Genomic DNA, 20,377 nt, shown 5'->3' with positions numbered 1-20,377 from the left:
CCAAGAGGCATACCCGCCCCTATCGGTTTCCACAAAGACGCCAGTACCACTCAAAAGGATAAAATACTTTTTTATTTATAGTCTTATAGTAAAGGGAAGCCTTAACTTGCAAGACAATTCTTGGGCAGTATGTACAACATACTTCAGTTCATGGAATAGACTCACACCTGGACAGAGACCAAGCTACACTTGTATACACTAAATTCAGAAAACGTCACAAACAAGAGTGGGAAGAAGACAAAAATATAAGGTCACACACACCGACACACACACACACACACACACGCATATGCACACTCATGCACATGTGCGTGCACATGCACACATACACACAGTGGCCTTTGCTCACTCACAGCCTGTGCCCATTTAAGTCATTATGGGGTCCACGCTTTGATGCAGTTATTAGTACCAAGTAACAAAGCTTGTGGTGTGTATTTACATTATAAAAGCTGGCTCTAATTCTGAGAAATTCATTAAGAGGGAAGAACTGATCACGGTATGCATCTGTAGCTTCACGTCACCAATGTCCGCAGCAAGAGGAGGAATCTGATCGGATTGAGTTTCCATAGAAGGAAATAAATACCAATTCATCACTTGCCAAAGTACAAAAAGGAAATCCATCTCCCTGCTTCACCCTGAATCCTGGACCATCCCTTCAGGAAACTAGGGACATGCACTCGCATGGATCTGCATGATTCCCTTCCCCCACCAAGATCCTTCAGGGGACATTTGGCTTTGTTGTCATAAATAAACATATTTTGATGAGACAGTGACTGGTACGGCTCTAGTGAAAGGATGGAGGGGTCATTGTCACCACAGAGTCCAGGCAACCATAGACTCATGAGTTCATCGAATGGCCTGGGCATTCCTGACACTAGAACTTGCAGCCATGAGGCAGGACAAGACAAAACTACATCCTGCTCCAAGCTATGGCCAGTGTCTTCCAGAAGGTAAGCTGCCAAGCCAAGGGGTTGGGTTAACTCAAAAGGGGCCACATAGGGGCAAGGAACAGGGGAAGCTGCAGTCCGAGAGCCTCTACTAAAGAAAAAAAAGGAAAGTCCTTAAGCAGCCAGCGAGTGTCTAATGGCAGCGGGAACAGGGGCCTCTTCTAGCTGGCCTCCATACGAAGCTTCTTCCGGCTCTGTGGCTCTTCCAGCTCAGACTCTGAACTGGAGTCGGAGCCTCCATCAAAGGCGGAGATGGTACTGCCCTTGGGATTGGTGTAGAGGCTGTTGTCTGAAGAGGAATAGTTGGCCTGCAGCTGAGCACTTGACCTTGCCTTCTCCAGGGCACGAACTAAAAGGCAAGAACAAGCATATGGAAATAGGCTGGGGAAAAGTAGGCGTTGCACATAACATGAACATGCTCTCATGTTGGTGATCTTAACACTTGGCTGACAGAATGTTATGGATTGGCATACCCTGCTTTTTAAAAACTAAATGTAGTTAAGGTAGTATAAATACAATTTTAAAAATCAAAATTAAGAAGATTCCCAAGTATTTTTCAGTTCTATAACTAAGATTGGTACCTCTAAAGATGTTAAGGCCCAAACTGGGGGAAGATTGAGAAAGTTTTGGAAATATACCACTTTTTCCTAAGGTCTGATAAAAAAACAGTCATAAGTTTGGGGAATATTATGTGAAATAAATTATATTTTTTCAGAAAGATTAGTGAAAGTATATTATGGGGAAATTCATCCCTCTCTTTTCTGTTTGTATCATAGGACTGAACCCAACTAAGTTCTACTCAGAGTAAACCCACTGAAATTAATGGACCTAAGTTAGCCATGTACAGTAATTCCAGTTTTTGCCATACTGTTGACAGCTCAGCCCATGGCCCATATGTGTGTCCTAGCCAGGACATTCTGGCACTTTAAGTCATCAATGCACAAGAGAGAGCCTTCTGGTTACACACAGAATGTAGAACTCTCTGTCTTGGGAAGTTTGGTTCCATTTTTAAAATTATTCTGCTGCCCATCAAAGCATTCATTTTTTTAGCAAGCTTTCAACTTGCCTGCAAATTAGCAATGGCTGTTGGTTCACTGGCTCTTTAATTGTTTGTCTGTTGCTCTTTTACTCAACTGTTTCCATAACTGAATTTTGATTGTATATTTAGTTTTAGTTATGTAAGCTGCCTTGTGTTTCCTTTTGGAACAGGAGAAGTGGAGTAAAAAAAATCTAACAAATGCCTGCTGCACTCTGAAATGAACCAGTGTAGTTCAGTGCTAGACTATGAATCTTCCATCAATACACCTTTGCAATTAACTATTATTGGGTTGTTTTATGCCCCCTGTTCCCAGTGTCAGAAGCAGAGGGGCAGGGAAGTTGGGCTTTAAGGTTTGATAAATCCTGTGTGTGTGTGTACATACGCATGCGCGCGCGCACACACACACACACCAGCACTGTGAAACTTGCTACTTATACTTCTGCCTAGTGGCAACCATTAGTCCTCCCTTGTGAGCAGCAACTTATCAGTCTGCTTTAAATATGTCGTAATTATTTGGCTTGAGAAAACTTTGTATGCTTCAAAACAGGAACATGCCACTCACTTACAATGTTCCATCAAAAGATCCCACCATAATCACCATCCTGGAATAAACTGTACATCTTAGGCAAGGGAGAAAGACTCCTCAGAACAAACCCCAATCCTTGGGCTGTTTTGAATGACTGTATTCAATGGCTTCATTGCCAATGTGCAAAATTTTGGATCTTCTCACTCCAACCACAGCCTTACTTCATGGGTTCCTGATCAATGGACACCTTACAGCAGTCACCCCCAACTTGGTTTCCTTCAGGTTTCTTGGACTAACTCCCATCGGCCCCAGCCAGCAAAGATATGCAGGCTGGGAGTTGTAGACCAAGACATCTTGAAGGCACCAGGTTGGGGAAGCTTCCCTGGCAGAGAAACACGGATAGCAGAGGGTTTTGTTGAGAGGTGGCACAGTATCCTTATCCATAAGATGGCATATGGAGTGCCCTAACGCAGCCTCACTCACCTTGCTGCTCCAGCAGGGCGTTCTGGCGCTTTAAGTCATCAATGTCCTGCTGGTGTGTGTGGTTTTTCCGACGCATGTACTGGATGTACTCTGTGGCTTTATCTAGGATTTGGGCCCGGGATGCCTGTTGCAATAGTAGGAAAAAAAACACACCAGATAAAGTCCTAGTTCACGTAGGCAGCAAGTCTGATATTCCCTTCTGCAGGGAGGCTAGAGAACTGATTCCTCAACCCAGTCCACATTTGACTTAGGTTCAATCTTGAAGTCCATGTAATACTTGCAAAAAGTTCAGCACTAGAGAAAGCAGCTTTGAGACTCAGAATATGTTAACTGTTTTCCAATCCCACTATACTGAGCTCCTGAATCAATTGTACTAATGACACCTGTTCCCAGTACTAAAGCAACAGCAGATGGAGCAATCAATGAAAGTCCTACAGGGAGCTATAGACTTGGATCATTCCCCATGCCAGCAATTCTGCAAACAAATCCTTCTGCTCACAAGAACTCTTTCAGCAAAGTAGAGTCTTCCAACTGCTATTCAGTACCCACAGAACAATCTGCTGTTTTCCTCCATAGAGATAAAGCAAAATGCAAATTATTCCCACATTATTGGCATCTCAGCATAATGTTCCCTGACCATCAAAACAGACACTCAGATCACTTAACAGCAAAATTCAACACTGTGCTACCAAATCTTTGCTCACATTGTGGGACCCCCTTGTCCTCCATCCTCTGAATGGATCCAGAGGGTCCTCCCCCAGCCCCCAAAGAAGATTTTGGGGCATGTAGGTGGAAGGAGAGGAACAGGAATAGGAAGGCCCATTGCATGAGCAAAAGTCCTCTCTACTCTTGCATGGACACCACTGGATACCATCCTAAAACAATAATGCAGTGCTCTGCTGGCTTACGCTTTCGCTGAGCAACTGGGACTGCAAAATGCTGGCCATCTAACTCAGCAGCAGCCTGAAGCTATACAAGGCAATTGCTTACCTGCTCTCATAAGAACTCAGGTTCGTAAAATGTTCTTGGAAAGTTTTTCAAAGCTGCTTGTAGACTATATATGCATGTATATTTTTAATGCAGTACTCATATTTATACTGAAGTTACTGATTGGAAGACTCAAGTGGGATGAGAAATAAGAAAAAGGGCTGCTGATGGCTTCAGCTGCAGACTGGAAAGAAAAGGAAGGAGAACCTAGTCTGAAGGCATTTTTGAGGGAAGGCTCTCTCCATTACTGGATGCTGCTGGATCAGACAAACCTGCTCTATGGAAGGTCAAGGAGGCAGGCTGTACTGTCCAAAGGACTGGTTGGAACTGCTTTGTTTTGATGGGCTTCAATTTCCCCTTGTAAGCAGGACTAAAATTATATCATGTGCGCTTTATCTGAAGATGTTTTATGAAAGACATCATGGCTCTCATTAAAATATGTGAAGCTCAAACCTGAATAAGCAGCTATGGCAGATTTTAGAGGGCCAGGGTCCCTTGCATAGAAAGTTGCATCTATTTTACGAGATTTGTATACTGCTTAATTGTAATAACCTCTAAGTGGTCTACAGATTTGGACAGCAATACTTGAGCTCGGTTACGTATTCAGTAGCTTCACACTGTTCCTGAATGGAAGCAGCAAGGCTGGCAAAGCACACCCCCATCACCTGTAAAAAACTGTTTATTAAAGAAAGAAAACAAAAAGCATGCCTATTTTAAAGTATCATTGTTAGCTAAACAGCTGCATAACACAAAAACAATGCTGATATGCAGTTAAGTTTTAGTTTCATTTTCAAATTGCAAACATTTAAAGAAGGAGGATATTTATGGTGGTGCAATAAGATGGCAGACAAGAGGCAATAATACACATATTTGTATTTAATTTTTGAATAGTCACATTTGTATTTGCCAACAGATATTCCTGTTTTTAAAACAGGAACACACAGCTCTAAGCTAAAGAATAATGCAATCACAGAGAAACATAGTTAGGCAGGCATAAGCTCTGTGGTTGGTTTTTTTAAAAAGGTTTCATTTCTGATGTGGCAACTATGCCAACATTCTTTCTCAGTTTTAAAAAGGATCTGTTCTAAAAGGTTGAAAGTATTCTACATTGCCATCGTGGCTGGACAGTGTTGTATGCCAAAACAAAACCACTAGTTCTATACTGTCCACATAACTTTGTTGTCAATTTAGCTATTGTCTACTTTTCAGAATTAAACCTGGTACTTGCCACTGTCAAACTATTTCCCCTCTGGGACTTTCATCGTGTGAGTTCTGTGAACAACCCTGCTTATATGTAGATCTCGCCCAGCTTCACTATGTTCTTGTCCTGCCACTAAATGTATTGTCCCTCTCTACCAGTGCTCCAGGAACATTTGGTCGTACATGAATGTATCATAAAATGTGCAGCATATATATTGACCCACATCTATCATGTTCTTTCTTAATATTTCCTGACACTGTGTATAACCTGGCAAAAGTTATATGTCCCACTGAGTTTGGTGGACAAGTTAAGTGTGTCCTTAACCCTCTCATTAAAGTTAATGGGACTTGGAAATACCTTTTTTTACTGGAATTTGCCCATTTCTTCTTCTACTGATGGCTGCAGCATTTCTTCAGAATGCAATTAAGGTTGGGCAAGACAGTCTCTACAATTAGCAAATGAGAAACAGCAGCAAATATGTCACTTTTAGTAATTAATCCAAGTGACTCTACTTCCCCCAGCACCTGCATGCATCAACTTGGTACTTTATGGTTCATGGTCCCAGTATAATGAAACATTTCTTCATTGTCCAGCCTGCCCTACTAAGTTAATTTTGCTTGCAAAAATGCCACTCTCCAAGCCAGTCAGAAGATCTTGGTTTGACTTTCACTATGTGGCTCTGTTTCATCCCCCATTTTGCAGAGGTGGGGTTGGGTGGTGGGGGATATACCAACTGTTGTAAATATGAAAGTTTTATAATGCATATGAAGTGCTTTAAACACTTGAAAGCAATATGTAAATGTTATTATTATTGCTACACAGTACAAATTTTAATGCAATTTGCTTTTTAATTCTCAACATTTGGGGGGGGGGGCGACACTGCATGTGCCATTTTCTCATTTCTTTCTAATGAACTCCTGTTGTCAACAATAAAAGCATATTCTGCTAGAGGTGTTTATGAATTCTAACCTGGGAGACAATAAGCTCCCATTATTGTTTATTTGATTGTTAGCCTATGTAACCTGAAGTGTATGTAACCTGAGGTACCACTGTATAGGTTCCAGCATATGTACAGTGTGTGAGATATTCCCTTCAAAAGTTTATCGAATTTGCAAATAAACCCAAACCCCAAATGTTTAGTAGGCTTTGTACTAGAATGTGGATGTGCATTAGAAAATGCAGTCAGATGTGCATCAAATAAATTGTAACTAAAGTGTTTAAGTGGTAAAATACCACTGCTAGGGTTCAACAATAGGCTTATGTCATTTTTATGTATTAAACAGAAACTGGTGTTGACCCCATGCTGTCACTACATCCCAGATATGGAGAACAATATAAGCAACATGGCTTTCAAATATTTTGAACTCCAATGGAGTTGACATCACCATAAAGAAACCCTGCCAATCAATCTCCCCAAACAGGGCATAAAATTCCAGGCGCTTTACTCAGAAGCTTGCACTAACCTCAAAGGGGAATTCAAAAAGCAGAAAAGCAGGCCACATATTTTAACTAACATTCATTTATTTATTATTTAGAAACATTTATAGGCCACCTTTATGAGTCAAAGTCACAACAATTTAGGCTGTGTACATGCCATACATTTGAAGCACATGACTTTGAATCCCCAAAGAATGTTGGCAACTGCAGTTTGTTAAGGGTACTGGGAACTGTAACTCTGGGAGGGATAAGCTACAGTTCCCAGCAATTGGGTGGGGAATCCTGTACTTTAAATTTACTGTGTGTACATAGCCTTATAAAGTAACACATTAAATACAGAAATGTATCCAACATTAGTCATACGTCAGAGTAAACCCAATGAAATTCATGAACATGACCAATAGGGCTGAGAGATGTCTGTTTTTCAAAATGACATATCACCAGATAAGCATTACGATACACCATGGGTAGGCAAACTAAGGCCCGTGGTCCAGATCCGGCCCAATTGCCTTCTAAATCCGGCCTGTGGACGGTCCGGGAATCAGCATGTTTTTACATGAGTAGAATGTGTGCTTTTATTTAAAATGCATCTCTGGGTTATTTGTGGGGCATAGGAATTAGTTCATTCCCCCCCAAAAAATATAGACCTGCCACCCACAAAGTCTGAGGGAAGGTCTGCTGAAAAAGTTTGCTGACCCCTGTGATACACCGATATATAACAATGTCTGAAGTAAGGCTGGAACTATGTAGAAGCGAATGGGGTAACGGATACATTTAGTTATCTTTAACATACTGTTGCAACTGTTATTTTATAGTACAAAGCAACATGCGGCTGCAGACCTCATGAGAGAAGCAATGACAGGCTTCACAATTTCCCCCACATCACAATTTTTTACATAGCACACACACGCATCGTGATTTGTGATATATCGCCAAGTCCAATATTATGAAACTTTTAACATAATGTGGACTTCCAACCAATTTTGGACAATGTATCAATAAATCGCCCAGCCCTAACCTAACAACCAATGTAGACCAATTAATTTCAGTGGGTCTCCTCCAAGTAAAAGTTAAGTTGGATACTACGGTAAAATAATAAAATACCATAAAAACAGACTATACCACAGCATTAATAAAAACCTGAGTTCTGGCAGCTTTGCCTACATGACCTGAGTACTAAGTGGGTGTGTCTTGACAATGTCTAGGACAGTGTCATCAGAGGTGACTGCACATAAAAAATGTTGCCCATCAAGCTCAGTACCTTGTACTGAGCTTCTGCAGAAAACCCTGTAGATATTGTAACCACTGGTGATTAACAGAGCACAATTTCCTCATTCCTTTTTAGAACAGCCACTTTACCACTAAGGAAAGCTAAAAGTTACCTGCTAGCATTATTTATTCATTACCTGCAAGTATAGAGAAGAAAGGCAAGGAAGTCAACCTTCACACATTCTCTGCACACCTAGGGCTAATTCATACAATCTCTCTACTCATGGGCGCTTGCTCGTTCTCAAGACTGAAGGACGCCCGTATCAACTGTTTGCCACAAGCCTAAACTGAAATTCTACATGCCAATATTTCTAAGCGCAGATTGAGGGGTGGTCATGTGCTCATGGCAAATAACTGAAAACACCCCTACAACAAAAGCAAATTTAAATGTGGGTAAGGCAAACACAGATGACTAATCACAAGCTGAGATCCAATGAAATGGTCCTATATCACCCTCATAAAGGAAGAGGTAGATGGATCAGGAAGAAGCACCATCTCTTCAGGCCCATGGTAAAAGACTTTCCATTATTTAGAAATGCTTGATGGAAGGGTAAGTTACTTCTCACAACAATCTTTCATCTTCATTTTACTATTAGCTTTCTGAAGCAGCAGAAACATTTCTATATGCAAACTCTTTGGGACCTTCGCAGAAGTACCTTCTAAGCTGTATTGGCACTGGCTCCTTCCTGCTCAGAAACTTAAGGCAAAATGGGACTGGGATGCAATTCTTTTGTGATTAACAGACAGAACCCCGGGGAAGATCATCACTTCTCTCAATAAACTCACCTTCTCTCCCTGAAGTGATGGCACAGAGTCCCGCAGGCTGTGGAAACTGTCCTTAATGTGGTCCCTACGTTTGCGCTCCAGTGCATTGTGGTGAGCACGTTTGTCAGCCTAAGACAGACAAAACAGAGAACAAGTATTAGAATCATCACTGTCCCAGTGGGCAACAAGGCATGTGGCTGCCGCTGATCACAGCCCCCTAGATTACGGTGCACAGAACAAAAAGGAATGCTCTTTTGAATCAAAACTCTGCTAAGAGAGGGAAAGAAACAAAGGGTCAGCAAAAGAAGCATTCAAGGCTGTTCAAGTCCAGAGCAAGCACACAAAACAAGTATGATTAGTAAAGAGGAGGGTGGGCTTTTGCCCTGCAGCAAGCTCCTTGATCAAACTCATCTGCACATGATTGTTCAGAAAGACCTTTGTGACGCCTCCTGGACTAGAGATTATCTGTCCCCAAAGAGAGCACTAAGATTTCAAAATATGCTCCATGATTCGCTAAGGACGGGAGTCAGAAGACCGTTCCCAGTAACAAGAATTTCTGGGGACTGCACTACAGAGAGACTTCAAGTGCAACTGCCAAAGCACTGCAGGAAACATGGAATATCACCTTATCTGTTCATAATAAAAAAGAAAAGATAGGACTACTTTGTTTCACTATAGCACCGCAGCTGAACATTTAAAATTCAATGCCATTCAAAATCCAAAGCTAGGTCCTTGATTGAAGAAACTGACTTCAACACCTGGATTATTCTTATGTAGGAGCTCCATGGTGATAGAATGCCATTCAAATTTCATAGTAGAAGCAGCCGAAGGATGTGAACACAGCTGCAACTCTATCAAAGACTGCTCAGAGGATTTCTGGGAGAAAATATATTTCCAGAGTAGCACCACCATCTACTGACACATGCAAGATCAGCTACCCTAGTCTTCAACTCCCACCATGTACCTAGGACTCACTTATTACAACCCAGTTCCAATAATTCCCAACAGCCATTCTCTACCATAAAATAGAAGATCATTATCATTAGGCCCTTTGAAGTGAACTGTTTGTCAAAAAAACCACCCCCAAACCCCACCTTTATTTCCTATCCCTCACCAGAATGGACACCACACCACTAATGGTCTATGTCATTTAAATATAGTGCAACAGAAGATGCTGCTTTAAGTGTCACACCTGAATTTATGATTAAAATCTCACACTTTTAAATCATTTTTTCCTTCAGGAAAAAGACTCATTTCTGTTTAATTTAATCCCTCTCTAATTATGAAGACTGATCATAGAAAAATATGGTGTGTTGTGAAATGCAGTGTTTTCACAGTGTGCTTTTCGGATAGCTTTTTGAAGCAGCTTTAAAATACATTTAAAGTATTTCTGAAGCACATCACATTTACGCCCTCTCTGGCTTCCTCTTCCTCTTTTCTGGACTGACTGATACCTTTTGTTCTCAATGCCTTTTAAAGGCAATTCCGGTGGCACACTGAACTCAAACTATGATTAATGGAACCCCACCTTTCAAATGTCAAGGCAGTCTCCAGTCACACAGGTTTGGCAATGATCCCACACCCAGCTCCAGACGCAGAAATTGTCTGCCAGATGTAAACAGGCACTCTGGGTGTGGCTGGACCCCAAATCCAAAGCACAAAGAACTTATTTCTGTCTGTCATAGTTCCCTTTAGGTCACCTTGTTAGAGGAAGAGCTTGACTAACAAGGAGTGGTCCAATCTTTTCCTCTGACACAGGTCACTACAAGGTTCAGAACTTTGTGGTGGCAAAGTAGGAGACACACAGGTCACTTGGATCTGCCAGACAGTTACTACTTTAAAAAGGAAAGGAAAGGAAAAACAAGTTCGAGGGATACCGATGATATTTGTTGTCAGCCCATCTACAGTTATTAAGCTGTGTGCATCAAGAGTGCAAGTGGCAAGCTAGCTATGGTGAAAAGGCAGACTAAATTCCAAGTTTACATACACTATCTTCAGAGATCTCAAGCCAAGAACTCGCCAGCAGCAAAATGCTTCAAGGTTAGCCAAAGAAGAAAGTGACTCAAATCATACCAACACGTAGAAAGAAAAATCATCATCCTGAAAAAGGACTAGGACCCAAACTCACTAGTGTCCTATGGTGTTACTTAAGGCCACGCCAGAAAAGAAAATGTGCAATTTAGTTAAGGTATTGAGTAATGTGGAAAAAACACCAAATTGTTGTAAATGTAAGTCCCTATGTTAATAATGTGCCAAATGATGCAATTTAAGGAGATGATCTTCCATAGCTTCTAGCTTTGTAGGCATCTGAAAAGTTAATGCAAAGCAGTTGCATATGTATAAAGTGCTGCCCAAATGACTTTAAGGAGATCAGGAAAGTAGAGGAAACTAGAAGAGCCTCAAATCTGCTCACACTAGTTGCCAAGTGGCTGCACTGGCCTCTAAGATTACATAAGAAGCCATGAATATGACCATGGTAAAAATAGGGTAAAGAAAAATATACTGGTGATATTATCTGCATCCAGAGGAATAAAATAGAGAAGGTATAACTCTACCTGACACACTGCACTGTAGTCAAGTTACCACAGAATGACCGAAGTGCTAGTTGCAGACACTTTCCCATGCAGGAGTTAATTCTGAGGTAGTGTGATAATGATTACTGGTTGCATCTATAACACCACTTTCTTACAACCAGTTCAGCAAATAGCCACAGAATCTTCCCATGGACCACAGTAGTTGTAACTATTTCCAGTTGGCCATGTGTGTGCTTATAACAAGAATCTACTTCAGTGTAATAACTAGGATTTTAGTTATTTTTAGGAATTTTATAGAAGCCTAAATGAATAGACATAAAAAAGGTTGCAAAATAGCTGGAGAGTGCCCAACACAGAGTCATAAACAAATATGATAGAAGGCCATTGCCTAATTGTCCACAGTTCATGGGGTAGTACTGCTAAAATTATTAGTGCCACTAACAAATGTTAATGCCAGTCACAGCAGCGCTGAGATACTCTAAAATTTATGTTATTACATGTCCATTCAGGCAATTTTATTGCATGCTGAGCAGTGTTAGAAATTAGGCAGGTGCATTTTGCTACTGGTGCAGGTCCAATTGTGACCATGTGGAGATCTCCAGATGCCAGGTTGGTGACTGACATCTCCATCTGGTTGGCCTCTCCAGCTTTCTCAAGCAGGTAAGCAAAAGAGCTTATTTATTGCATTTATATCTCACCTTTTTCTCCAAGGAGTATATGATTCACCCCCCCATCATCAATTCATCCCTACAACAACCCTGTGAGAATCAAAGAATTGTAAAGTTGGAAGGGATCCTGAGGATCATCTAGTCCAACCCCCCTGCAATGCAGGAATATACAGCTGTTCCATATGGGGATCAAACCTGCAGCTCTGGTATTATCAGCACCATCCTCTAACCAACTGGTGAGGTAGGTTAGGAGGCTGTGACTGGTCCAAGGTTACATAGTGAGCTTTACGATTGAGTGGCGATTTGAACCCTGATCTCCCAGGTCCTAGTCCGACATTCCAACCATTACACCTAGGGTACTTCTACTATGGAGCAGCTATATAAATTAAGTAGGTAAATAAATATGCAGAAAGCAAAATGTCACTTAGAGAAGGATCCAAAATATTTTTATGGAAGCTTGAATTTGTTTTATTCTGGATTGTTGTATTTGATGTTTTAGTGTACTGTAAACTGCTTTGAGTTTTTTTCTTTAAAATACAAAGCGGTATAGAAATGAAATGAGGAAGAAGAAATTCCCGGGGGGGGGGGGGCAGGGGGAAATGGTGCCGAGACATTGAGTTGTGGCGACTGTAACCTAGGTTTAATGTGCCATCTGGCTTATATATGTGAGTTTCTAACACTGATGCTGATCTCAAAAGCCAGTTCAACTAGCTAATTTCACCAAGCAGGTATGTATTGCCATATTTAGGAGTGTTATAATAATTTAAAGGCAAACTATAAAAACATTGACCACTGAAAATATAACCCTGCTCCCCATTTCATAGCTGGTACATTTCATTGTTAGTTCTAGGGAATTCTAGGGAACCTAGAAAACCAAGGTAATGCAGGTGAGCTATGCTTTTTCTATTAAGAGAAGCCCAATAGCACAACTACGGCCAAGGTGACACAGATACCATTGATTGTGGTATGCTAAACATCACGTTTCCTCAAATCGCTTCGTAACAACGGGCCCAGTTAACAGTGGATATAGCACCTGGCCCTACTATAACGTATTACTGGCAATAATTCAAAGCAAGTGAATTGCATTTAGGAAAGACTGCCAAATCTAATCCAATGAGTTCTGGTTGGCACATGCCAGACTAAATGCCGAATAAGGATAGCAAGAAAACACTAGCCTCCATTCATCAGAGTACGGTGGCCCACTGCCATGCCACTCTCCATTACTACCTCATCAGCTACTTTCAAAACCATTGGACTGTCCAGGAAAATATCAGCTCCTGGCAAGGAAAGAGGGCTGAGAAGAGGGAGGAAACCAATATTCTTCTGTCTTAATAGAGTCTGACAGTTAGAACTGTGTGTAATGTACATGAACTCATGGATATGAACCCATTCAAACCAGAAAAGAAACAGTGGAATTTAGCTCTGAAAACCCAATCCTGGTTTTATAACTTGCCAGGAGTCAGGCAGCTGAATATAAAGGAAGGATCTTAGTCTTTTATTCAGGTAGGTATGTTAAGACGTATCATGAGTTTGACAGCAACTAGGCCCACATTGAACCAAATGCTGGGGAAAGTCCTTGGAAATCTAGCCCTAATGCTGCACATTGAAGGCTCCGTCTTTGGCAGCTGAAAATATGTATTTATCATATCACAATGGGCATTTGGTAGCCTCGCAACATTCTGCTTTATCTCAACCTGAAGAGACAATTCTCAAAAGAAGCAACTGTTACAGGCATCCACAGCAGCACAATAGGCTTTGAACCACATGTGACAATTGTGGCACACAGTAATTTTACCCTAGTCTTCTAAGTAGACAAGACTCAAACCATGGGTAGGCAAACTAAGGCCCGGGGGCCGGATTCGGCCCAATCGCCTTCTAAATCCGGCCTGCAGACGGTCCGGGAATCAGCGTGTTTTTTCACGAGTAGAATGTGTCCTTGTATTTAAAATGCAGCTCTGTGTTATTTGTGAGGTATAGGAATTCATTCATATATTTTTTTCAAGATATAGTCCGGCTCCCCACAAGGTCTGAGGGACAGTGGACCGGTCTCCTGCTGAAAAAGTTTGTTGACCCCTGCATCAAACAGTCACCCATCCAAAAACTTAGAGATTAACATAGCAAGCAGGATGTGACTTCAGTTTGTATTCCATATTGCCCTAAAACAGAACTCTTTGGTCTTTACAACAGGGTGGGCTAGCCTATGGCCTTGGAGATGTTGTTTAAGTCCAACCCACATCAGCCAGAGCAAGCGTAACCAATGCTCAGGAATAATGGGAGATACCATGCAACAACACTGGAGGTCTACTTCTGCTTTCTAGTGCCCCAATTACCCCCATAAAATATAAAATGCTAGAGGCAATATAGATAGCCACTAGGGCTGGGCGATGTATCAATACATGGTCGAAAATCAGTTCAAAGTACTCAGATAATGCAGGCAAAGCTGCCAGAACTCAGGTTTTTATGAATGCTGTGGTATAGTCAGTTTTTATGGTATTTTATTATTTCACTGTTGTATCCAACTTAACTTTTACTTAGAGTAGCCCCAGTGAAATTAATTGGCCTAAGTTGATCATTAGGGCTAGGCGATGCATCAGTAAATTGTCCAAAATTGGTTGGAAGTCCACATTGTGGTAACAGTTTCATAATATTCGGCATGGTGATATATCACGAATTATGATGTGTGCATGTGCTCCTGCAAGAAGCTCCTGCAGCCAATCAGAAGCCGCATAAGCCCCGCCAGATGTCCGAGTTCCAAAAGAACGTTCACAAACCGGAACAATCACTTTCAGGTTTGCGGCGCTTGGGAGCCAAAATGCCTGAGTCCCAGGGTGTTCGGGATCCAAGGTACAACTGTACTATAAAATAACAGTTGTAACAATATGTTAAAAGTAAATAAAAATGTATCTGTTTTAGACTCCTGAGTAGTAGCAGTTGCCAAAGCATTAACCCGTTCACCTCTACAATAGTTCCATCCTTATTTCAGACATCGCTCAGCCCTACTAGCTACTGAAAGCATGATGTTTCTCAGAAACATGACTTTTTGGGATAATATTCCCAAATTTCTATATGGAATGGCAGCCACAAGCCTATGCTCATCTCATGCAATTGGCAAATATTTAGTACTCTTCTTCACATACTGGCATTCACCAATACAACAGAGAAGTGCCTCTGAATTTGTAGTCATCACAAATTAAATTATGTAGCTATGTTACAAAACTCAAATAAAAGTTCTCCTAAAATATAATGTACACTGAGTGAATTCTATCATGGTGCTCACCCACCATAAGAATCAAAAGGCGGTTCAGTATCTCACAGGAACATTGCTGCCATATACCAAATTAGACCATTGTTCCATCTAACTCAATATTGTCTATACTGACTGGCAGTGGCTCCCCAGTATTTCACAGAGAGGGGTCTATCTCATCCCTACATGGAGATGCTGGGGACTGAACCTGGAACACTCTGCATGTAAAGCACATTCTCTACTCCTAAGCTACAGCCCCTTTCCCCTCAAAAAGTGCACCACAGTTAGAAAGTCAATTTGCAAAAATGGGAGGACTTGAAACAAAACAATCCAACTACAGGTAGCCGGAAGGGTTCCAGCACACACACCACACCATAAACGCAACACACATCCTTGAGGTATATGAAGTGCTTTTAATGCAAGTGAAGTGCTACCTGTTAGTTGCTTCCCCCCCCCCCCTTAACACAACTGGTTTCTCAACACCTGCAACTGCTCATTACGAACATGAATTTGCCAGAATAAAACAAAACAGACATTTTCATTAATCATCAATAAAATTAATGTAACCATTCACACAAAATTTGGAAAACATAATGCTGATTTTTCTCAACTATTCAGCTTTAGTCAACTTCCTAGCAGCTCTCTGTGAAACATCACCCACTGGCCTTCAACCCAGTCATATTTTAAAGAAAATTTCAATAGCTTAAAATTCTTCTGTAGACCTACTGTTCCTAGGAATATCCACCAGAAAGTAAGTAGAAATAATTTTGCTTCTTTTTTTAGCAACATGAATTTCAGTGGTTGCATATTTCACCATGGAAACAAAATTCTTTTTCTAAGGTATGTTTTCCTGTTTAGCACAACAAGGAGGAAAAGCATCTTACACCTTGATTTGTTAAACTGAGTAAATATTAAGCTGGACCTCTGTACATTCTCTAAAGCCAGGTAATTTGAACTGGACAGGCATGTACAACAGCAACTAAGTTAGTTTTTCTCAAGGTGGATCAGTATTCATTATTAAAAAGCAGATTTTATATAACATCCTTTAAAATGGAATCCTAATTTAATACAAATGTTAAGCTCTACACTTACAATCTCTTAAAACTAAATCATGGCAATCTATTAAACACATTTACTGTTAAAAACAATGCTTTTCTATTTAAAGATGCATAGAAGAATACATATAAGGGGAAATATGTATTTTGGCAAAAAACAAACAAAGAAACCTGATACCAATCCATATAAATACATGACTTTTTTGTGGCATCCTAAGGGGCACAGGTTTGTATGGTTCCAGCATAGGAGTTACTCCTGTTTGTGGAAGGAACTGAGATTTACTGGATGCTCCTGCTGGAAGGTGGGATCACAAAGCCCTGTCCCACCAATCCTCTGGAGGAGCTTTTCAGGGGAACAGAGGAAGTTGCAGGAAGTAAGAGCCTCCCCATCCTTCTTCTAATGGGAGTTTTCAAATTATTGATATTTTTGACAATCAGCATGGACATTCACTTTTTAGTGAAGTTTCCTTTTTGCCCAATAACTAGTGTTTAATGGAGCAGGTGCAAATTTGCAGCCAACCTGCACTGCATGGCTGAAGGTTTTGGATTATACTGCTGGTTTATATAAAAGCTGTGTTTAGTTGCAAGTCAATATGCTTTGCTATAGAAACTAGTCAGTATGTATGTTCAGTAGACATGCAGATTTCAAATAGGAAACTTGACTTAAGTTTGACATTTTTTCTTTACAATTTAATTAGAAATCAATCCACCCTTTTCCTAAAATGTTGACTATACATTAAACACTATTCTCCTTTGCAGTTTTATCCACACTCAACAAGCAAAGTTACTGAATTAAATTCCTATAGAGGCTGTAGTATACCAGCATCCACAAGTTTCTAGTGCTACAATACACTACAAAAAAACTTTCCAATAGGCAAAGGCAACGCAGAAAAACCCTATCACTGGCTGTTCTGCATGGTCACAAACAAAGCTGTGCATCATAGTGTAGATTTCAAGAATAAGAAGGCTTTAAACCTGAAATTCGCTTTTACTATAAATTGCTAGGGATGCTAGAAAGCACATCCAAGTAGCGCGCGCACACACACACACACACACACACACACACACATATAAAAATTAAATATTCAACAACTGAGTCAGAGTAAGCTGCTTTGTGGAAGTTTTCTGTAGAGGCCAGCATTTCCACTATAATCCACTAAGGAGATTAAACACCAAAATAAGAGAATTCCCAGCTTCTCGCTCATTAAATCCCCTGGCAGCAGCAGCAGGAGGGGGGCTCTTCCACAACCCTCTTGGAACCTTCAGCATGCAGCATCCTGCAAGCAGAAAACCCTTCGAAGCCCCAAAGAGGCCTTTCAAAGACAGTGCACTTTGCTGCCCTGAAAGATAAGGCTACAGACCAGGGATATACATTTTAACACCCCCACCCCCGATTGTGGATGTCTTTTCTCTAAATCTCCTGCTCCTCCAGACAGCGTGTCTTCGTCTCTTCCAGACTCCCAAGGAAATAAATAGTGCTATATGCTTTCTGCCAATGTAGGCAATTCCCCTCTGCAGTATATGATTCCATCACATGCCTGGCCTGGGAGGCGGGATGCAGCTCAAGGGTGAAACTGCCAGGGCTCCCATCACAGCCAACCCTCCTCACCCCACTGCAAAATTGTGGTTTCGGCCATCTATATTCAACACGACAATGGCTGCTCCCTGCCCCAGATTTTCGACTCTCCACTCTTGGCCTTCAGCCCACAGTCGCCCCCCCCAAAAAAACCCTCTGAGCACCTCGTCCTTTGCTTCCCCCTCTAATCCCTTCGCCTCCCCCCACCTCCAAGCACCACCATCACTACCCAGCCAAGCTGCACGAGGCCTAGATAAAAGTCTCCTCCCCTGGAGCCCAGCCCGGGAGCAGCTCCAGCCTCGCCACCGCCACAATCTCTCCCAAACAGGTGTCTGTCTGTCTGTCCGACCCCAGACGCAGCCGCCCCCCGCCCCTCTTCCTCCCCCTTCAGGCGAGACTGCGGGCCAGGACGAGGCGCCTGCCAACAACACACACAAACACTGCTGCTCCTCCCCCTCCCCGCCAACTCGGGCAGGGGCTCCGGCCGCCGGGCCTCCCTCTCTGCCTGAGGAGCCGGGAAGCGGGGCCTGTGGAGAGATAAGCACCGGGGGCTGAGACCTCGGCTTCTCTTCCTGCAATGCGAGACACACAGACGGGCAGAAAGGGAGAGAGAGAGAGAGACCCTGTCGGCGCACCGACTCCGAGCAAAGGCCGGGAAGGGGAGCGGGGAGGAAGCGCCTCGAGAGACTCACGTCGCTCTCCACCTCGATGTCATCGTTGTCGCTCATGCTGCCGATGGTGCTGCCGTCGCCCGGCCGAGCGGCTCGGGGGCTTCCCTGGCGCGCGCTGCGGGCCCAGCCGCGGAGAGCGACGAAAACAGCCCCCGCGCAGCGCAGCCAGAGCAACAGCGGCGGAAACAGCGGCGGCAGCAGCAGCGGCAGCCTCCGCCTCCACCGTCGTCGTCTTCTTCGTCGTCGTCTCCGTCTCCTCCTCCTCTAGCATCAACGGCACACGCACCTCGTACTGCACGTGACTGGCTGACCCCGCGCCGTCGGCTCGCCCTCACGCCGGCGCCTCCTCCCCGCAAAGCATGCTGGGGGATGGAGTCCGCCGCGGCGTACTGCGCCGCAGACGCCGCGCAGCTCCGAACTATACTTCCCGGAAGCCTCTAGGCAGCGGAGGGCCTTTGAGGTCACCTCATGCACTTGCGCAGTGCCGGCCGAAGTGCATTGTGGAGGTCGTAGTCCTCAGCAAAAGAGGAAGGACTCTGCTTCCCGGCAGCCTAAGGAGGGGACACGTGGATGGGAGGAAAGCGAGCACGATCTATTTAAGCATCATCTGTCTCCTCCCTCCCCCCCCCCCGCCTCCTATTGACTTTTTTTTTTTTACTTTAAAGAGCGAATAGCGTTACTCTTAGGAAGAGGAAACACAGCAGAAGGCCACTTATGGCAGTTATCTACATAAGCCAAACTGGGTTATTTCAATGCAAGATATCAGTCAATACATGGAAGGAAACGAACCAAACGTTAAAAAAATTGTGACACTCAGAAACCACCGAGGGAGAATTTTGGTCTCCCTGGATATTCTGTAACAAACTGGAAAGTTGTCTTACTTCAAAAAAGGAGATTCCAACAGAATGGCTGCGTTTGAATTCATTTGTAGATCTGACACTCCGGCCCAATCGACTAAGAATGGCCATTTCATTGCCGAAAGTTGCTGCTGTTTCTAAGTGTTTATGATTTTTGTTTTCAGTTGTGTGTTTTGGTTTCCCCCCCATATTTTTTAGGAAGGCTCTTCTACTCAATTACATTTGTGTAGCTGAGATTGCTACACTGGCAGGATCTGGGCTGCCCAGATGTAGAATATTACCTGTAGTACTAGAAACCTCACACAAAACATAGTAGACAAATGTACACTCAGACATTTGTTGGCAAACCCTAAACCGCCATACTGTGATAAGAATTTTGAGGTCTTAGATATATGTTAAATGTTCATAAGTGTACCAACCAAGCACATACATAGATCAGCACAGGAAGACAGACCTAGAACCATTTTTGATCCCAAACAGTCCCAAACTGACCAAATGTTTTCTCTGCAAGGTCAAAGGAAAATAAAGCCTCCCCATTGTCTTTTCCTTCACAAATCCTGTCTTAAGGGTATGTCTGTGTTTGAATAGGGTGAGCCTGTGACCTGACTTAGGAACTAAGTATTTATCATTACCAAAGACTGGCAAGGCTCCCCAGGGTATCTAATCAAGTAAGCAGGCAATCCAATCCATTAAACAGGTAACCTGTCAGACGAGATAAACAAATCATTCAGATTTCTGTTTTAGACCACCTTTTCTGTGATGTAGGTATGTGGGGGGTGGTCTTGGGTTACACCCCTTCTGTGATATATGTATGATGTATGGAGGGGTGGTCTTGAGCTCCAGGGCAGGGAATTAAAAATATCTATATAAGGCCTTGCATGCCATTGTTCTGGGTTCTTCCTCCTTTCTTGTATGTGAGGGGAGCACCCTGTTGCAACAGATCAATAAAGATCAGGCTTACTAGCTGCTTTGCTTCTCAATATTCTCTGGTTGGCCTTTGCTATTTTCTCCTACCAATAGGGAACCTACGTAAGGACTCTATATGGGCTCTTGGATACCCCATAAGGGGAAAAGGGCAGATTTTGTTTACACAATACAAAAGTGTTTCATACAGTTAG

At 42.6% G+C, this 20,377-nt stretch overlaps 1 protein-coding gene across 2 annotated transcripts; it reads right to left on the bottom strand.

Annotated features, from left to right (window-relative positions):
- Positions 1-375: 375 nt before the first annotated feature.
- On the bottom strand, positions 376-18,708 carry MAX (MYC associated transcriptional regulator X). 2 transcript variants are annotated; one of them, XM_077933626.1, is made up of 4 exons: positions 18,424-18,708; positions 8,677-8,783; positions 2,996-3,126; positions 376-1,296 (listed from the first exon to the last, which is right to left on the bottom strand). In XM_077933626.1, exons 1-4 carry the CDS (start codon positions 18,457-18,459, stop codon positions 1,109-1,111), a joined length of 462 nt encoding a protein of 153 aa, XP_077789752.1. In that variant the 5' UTR covers positions 18,460-18,708; the 3' UTR covers positions 376-1,108. The 2 variants fall into 2 exon arrangements, with proteins under 2 accessions (XP_077789752.1, XP_028596170.1); XM_028740337.2 differs by having other exon boundaries at positions 2,996-3,119; positions 8,676-8,783; positions 18,424-18,707.
- Between the last annotated feature and the right edge of the window lie 1,669 nt (positions 18,709-20,377).

The sequence above is a fragment of the Podarcis muralis genome, chromosome 1 (genome assembly GCF_964188315.1).
Source record: "Podarcis muralis chromosome 1, rPodMur119.hap1.1, whole genome shotgun sequence".
Lineage (NCBI taxonomy): Eukaryota > Metazoa > Chordata > Lepidosauria > Squamata > Lacertidae > Podarcis > Podarcis muralis.
Note: the sequence above shows the minus strand (reverse complement) of the source record. Positions and strands in the feature narration are given on the sequence as shown.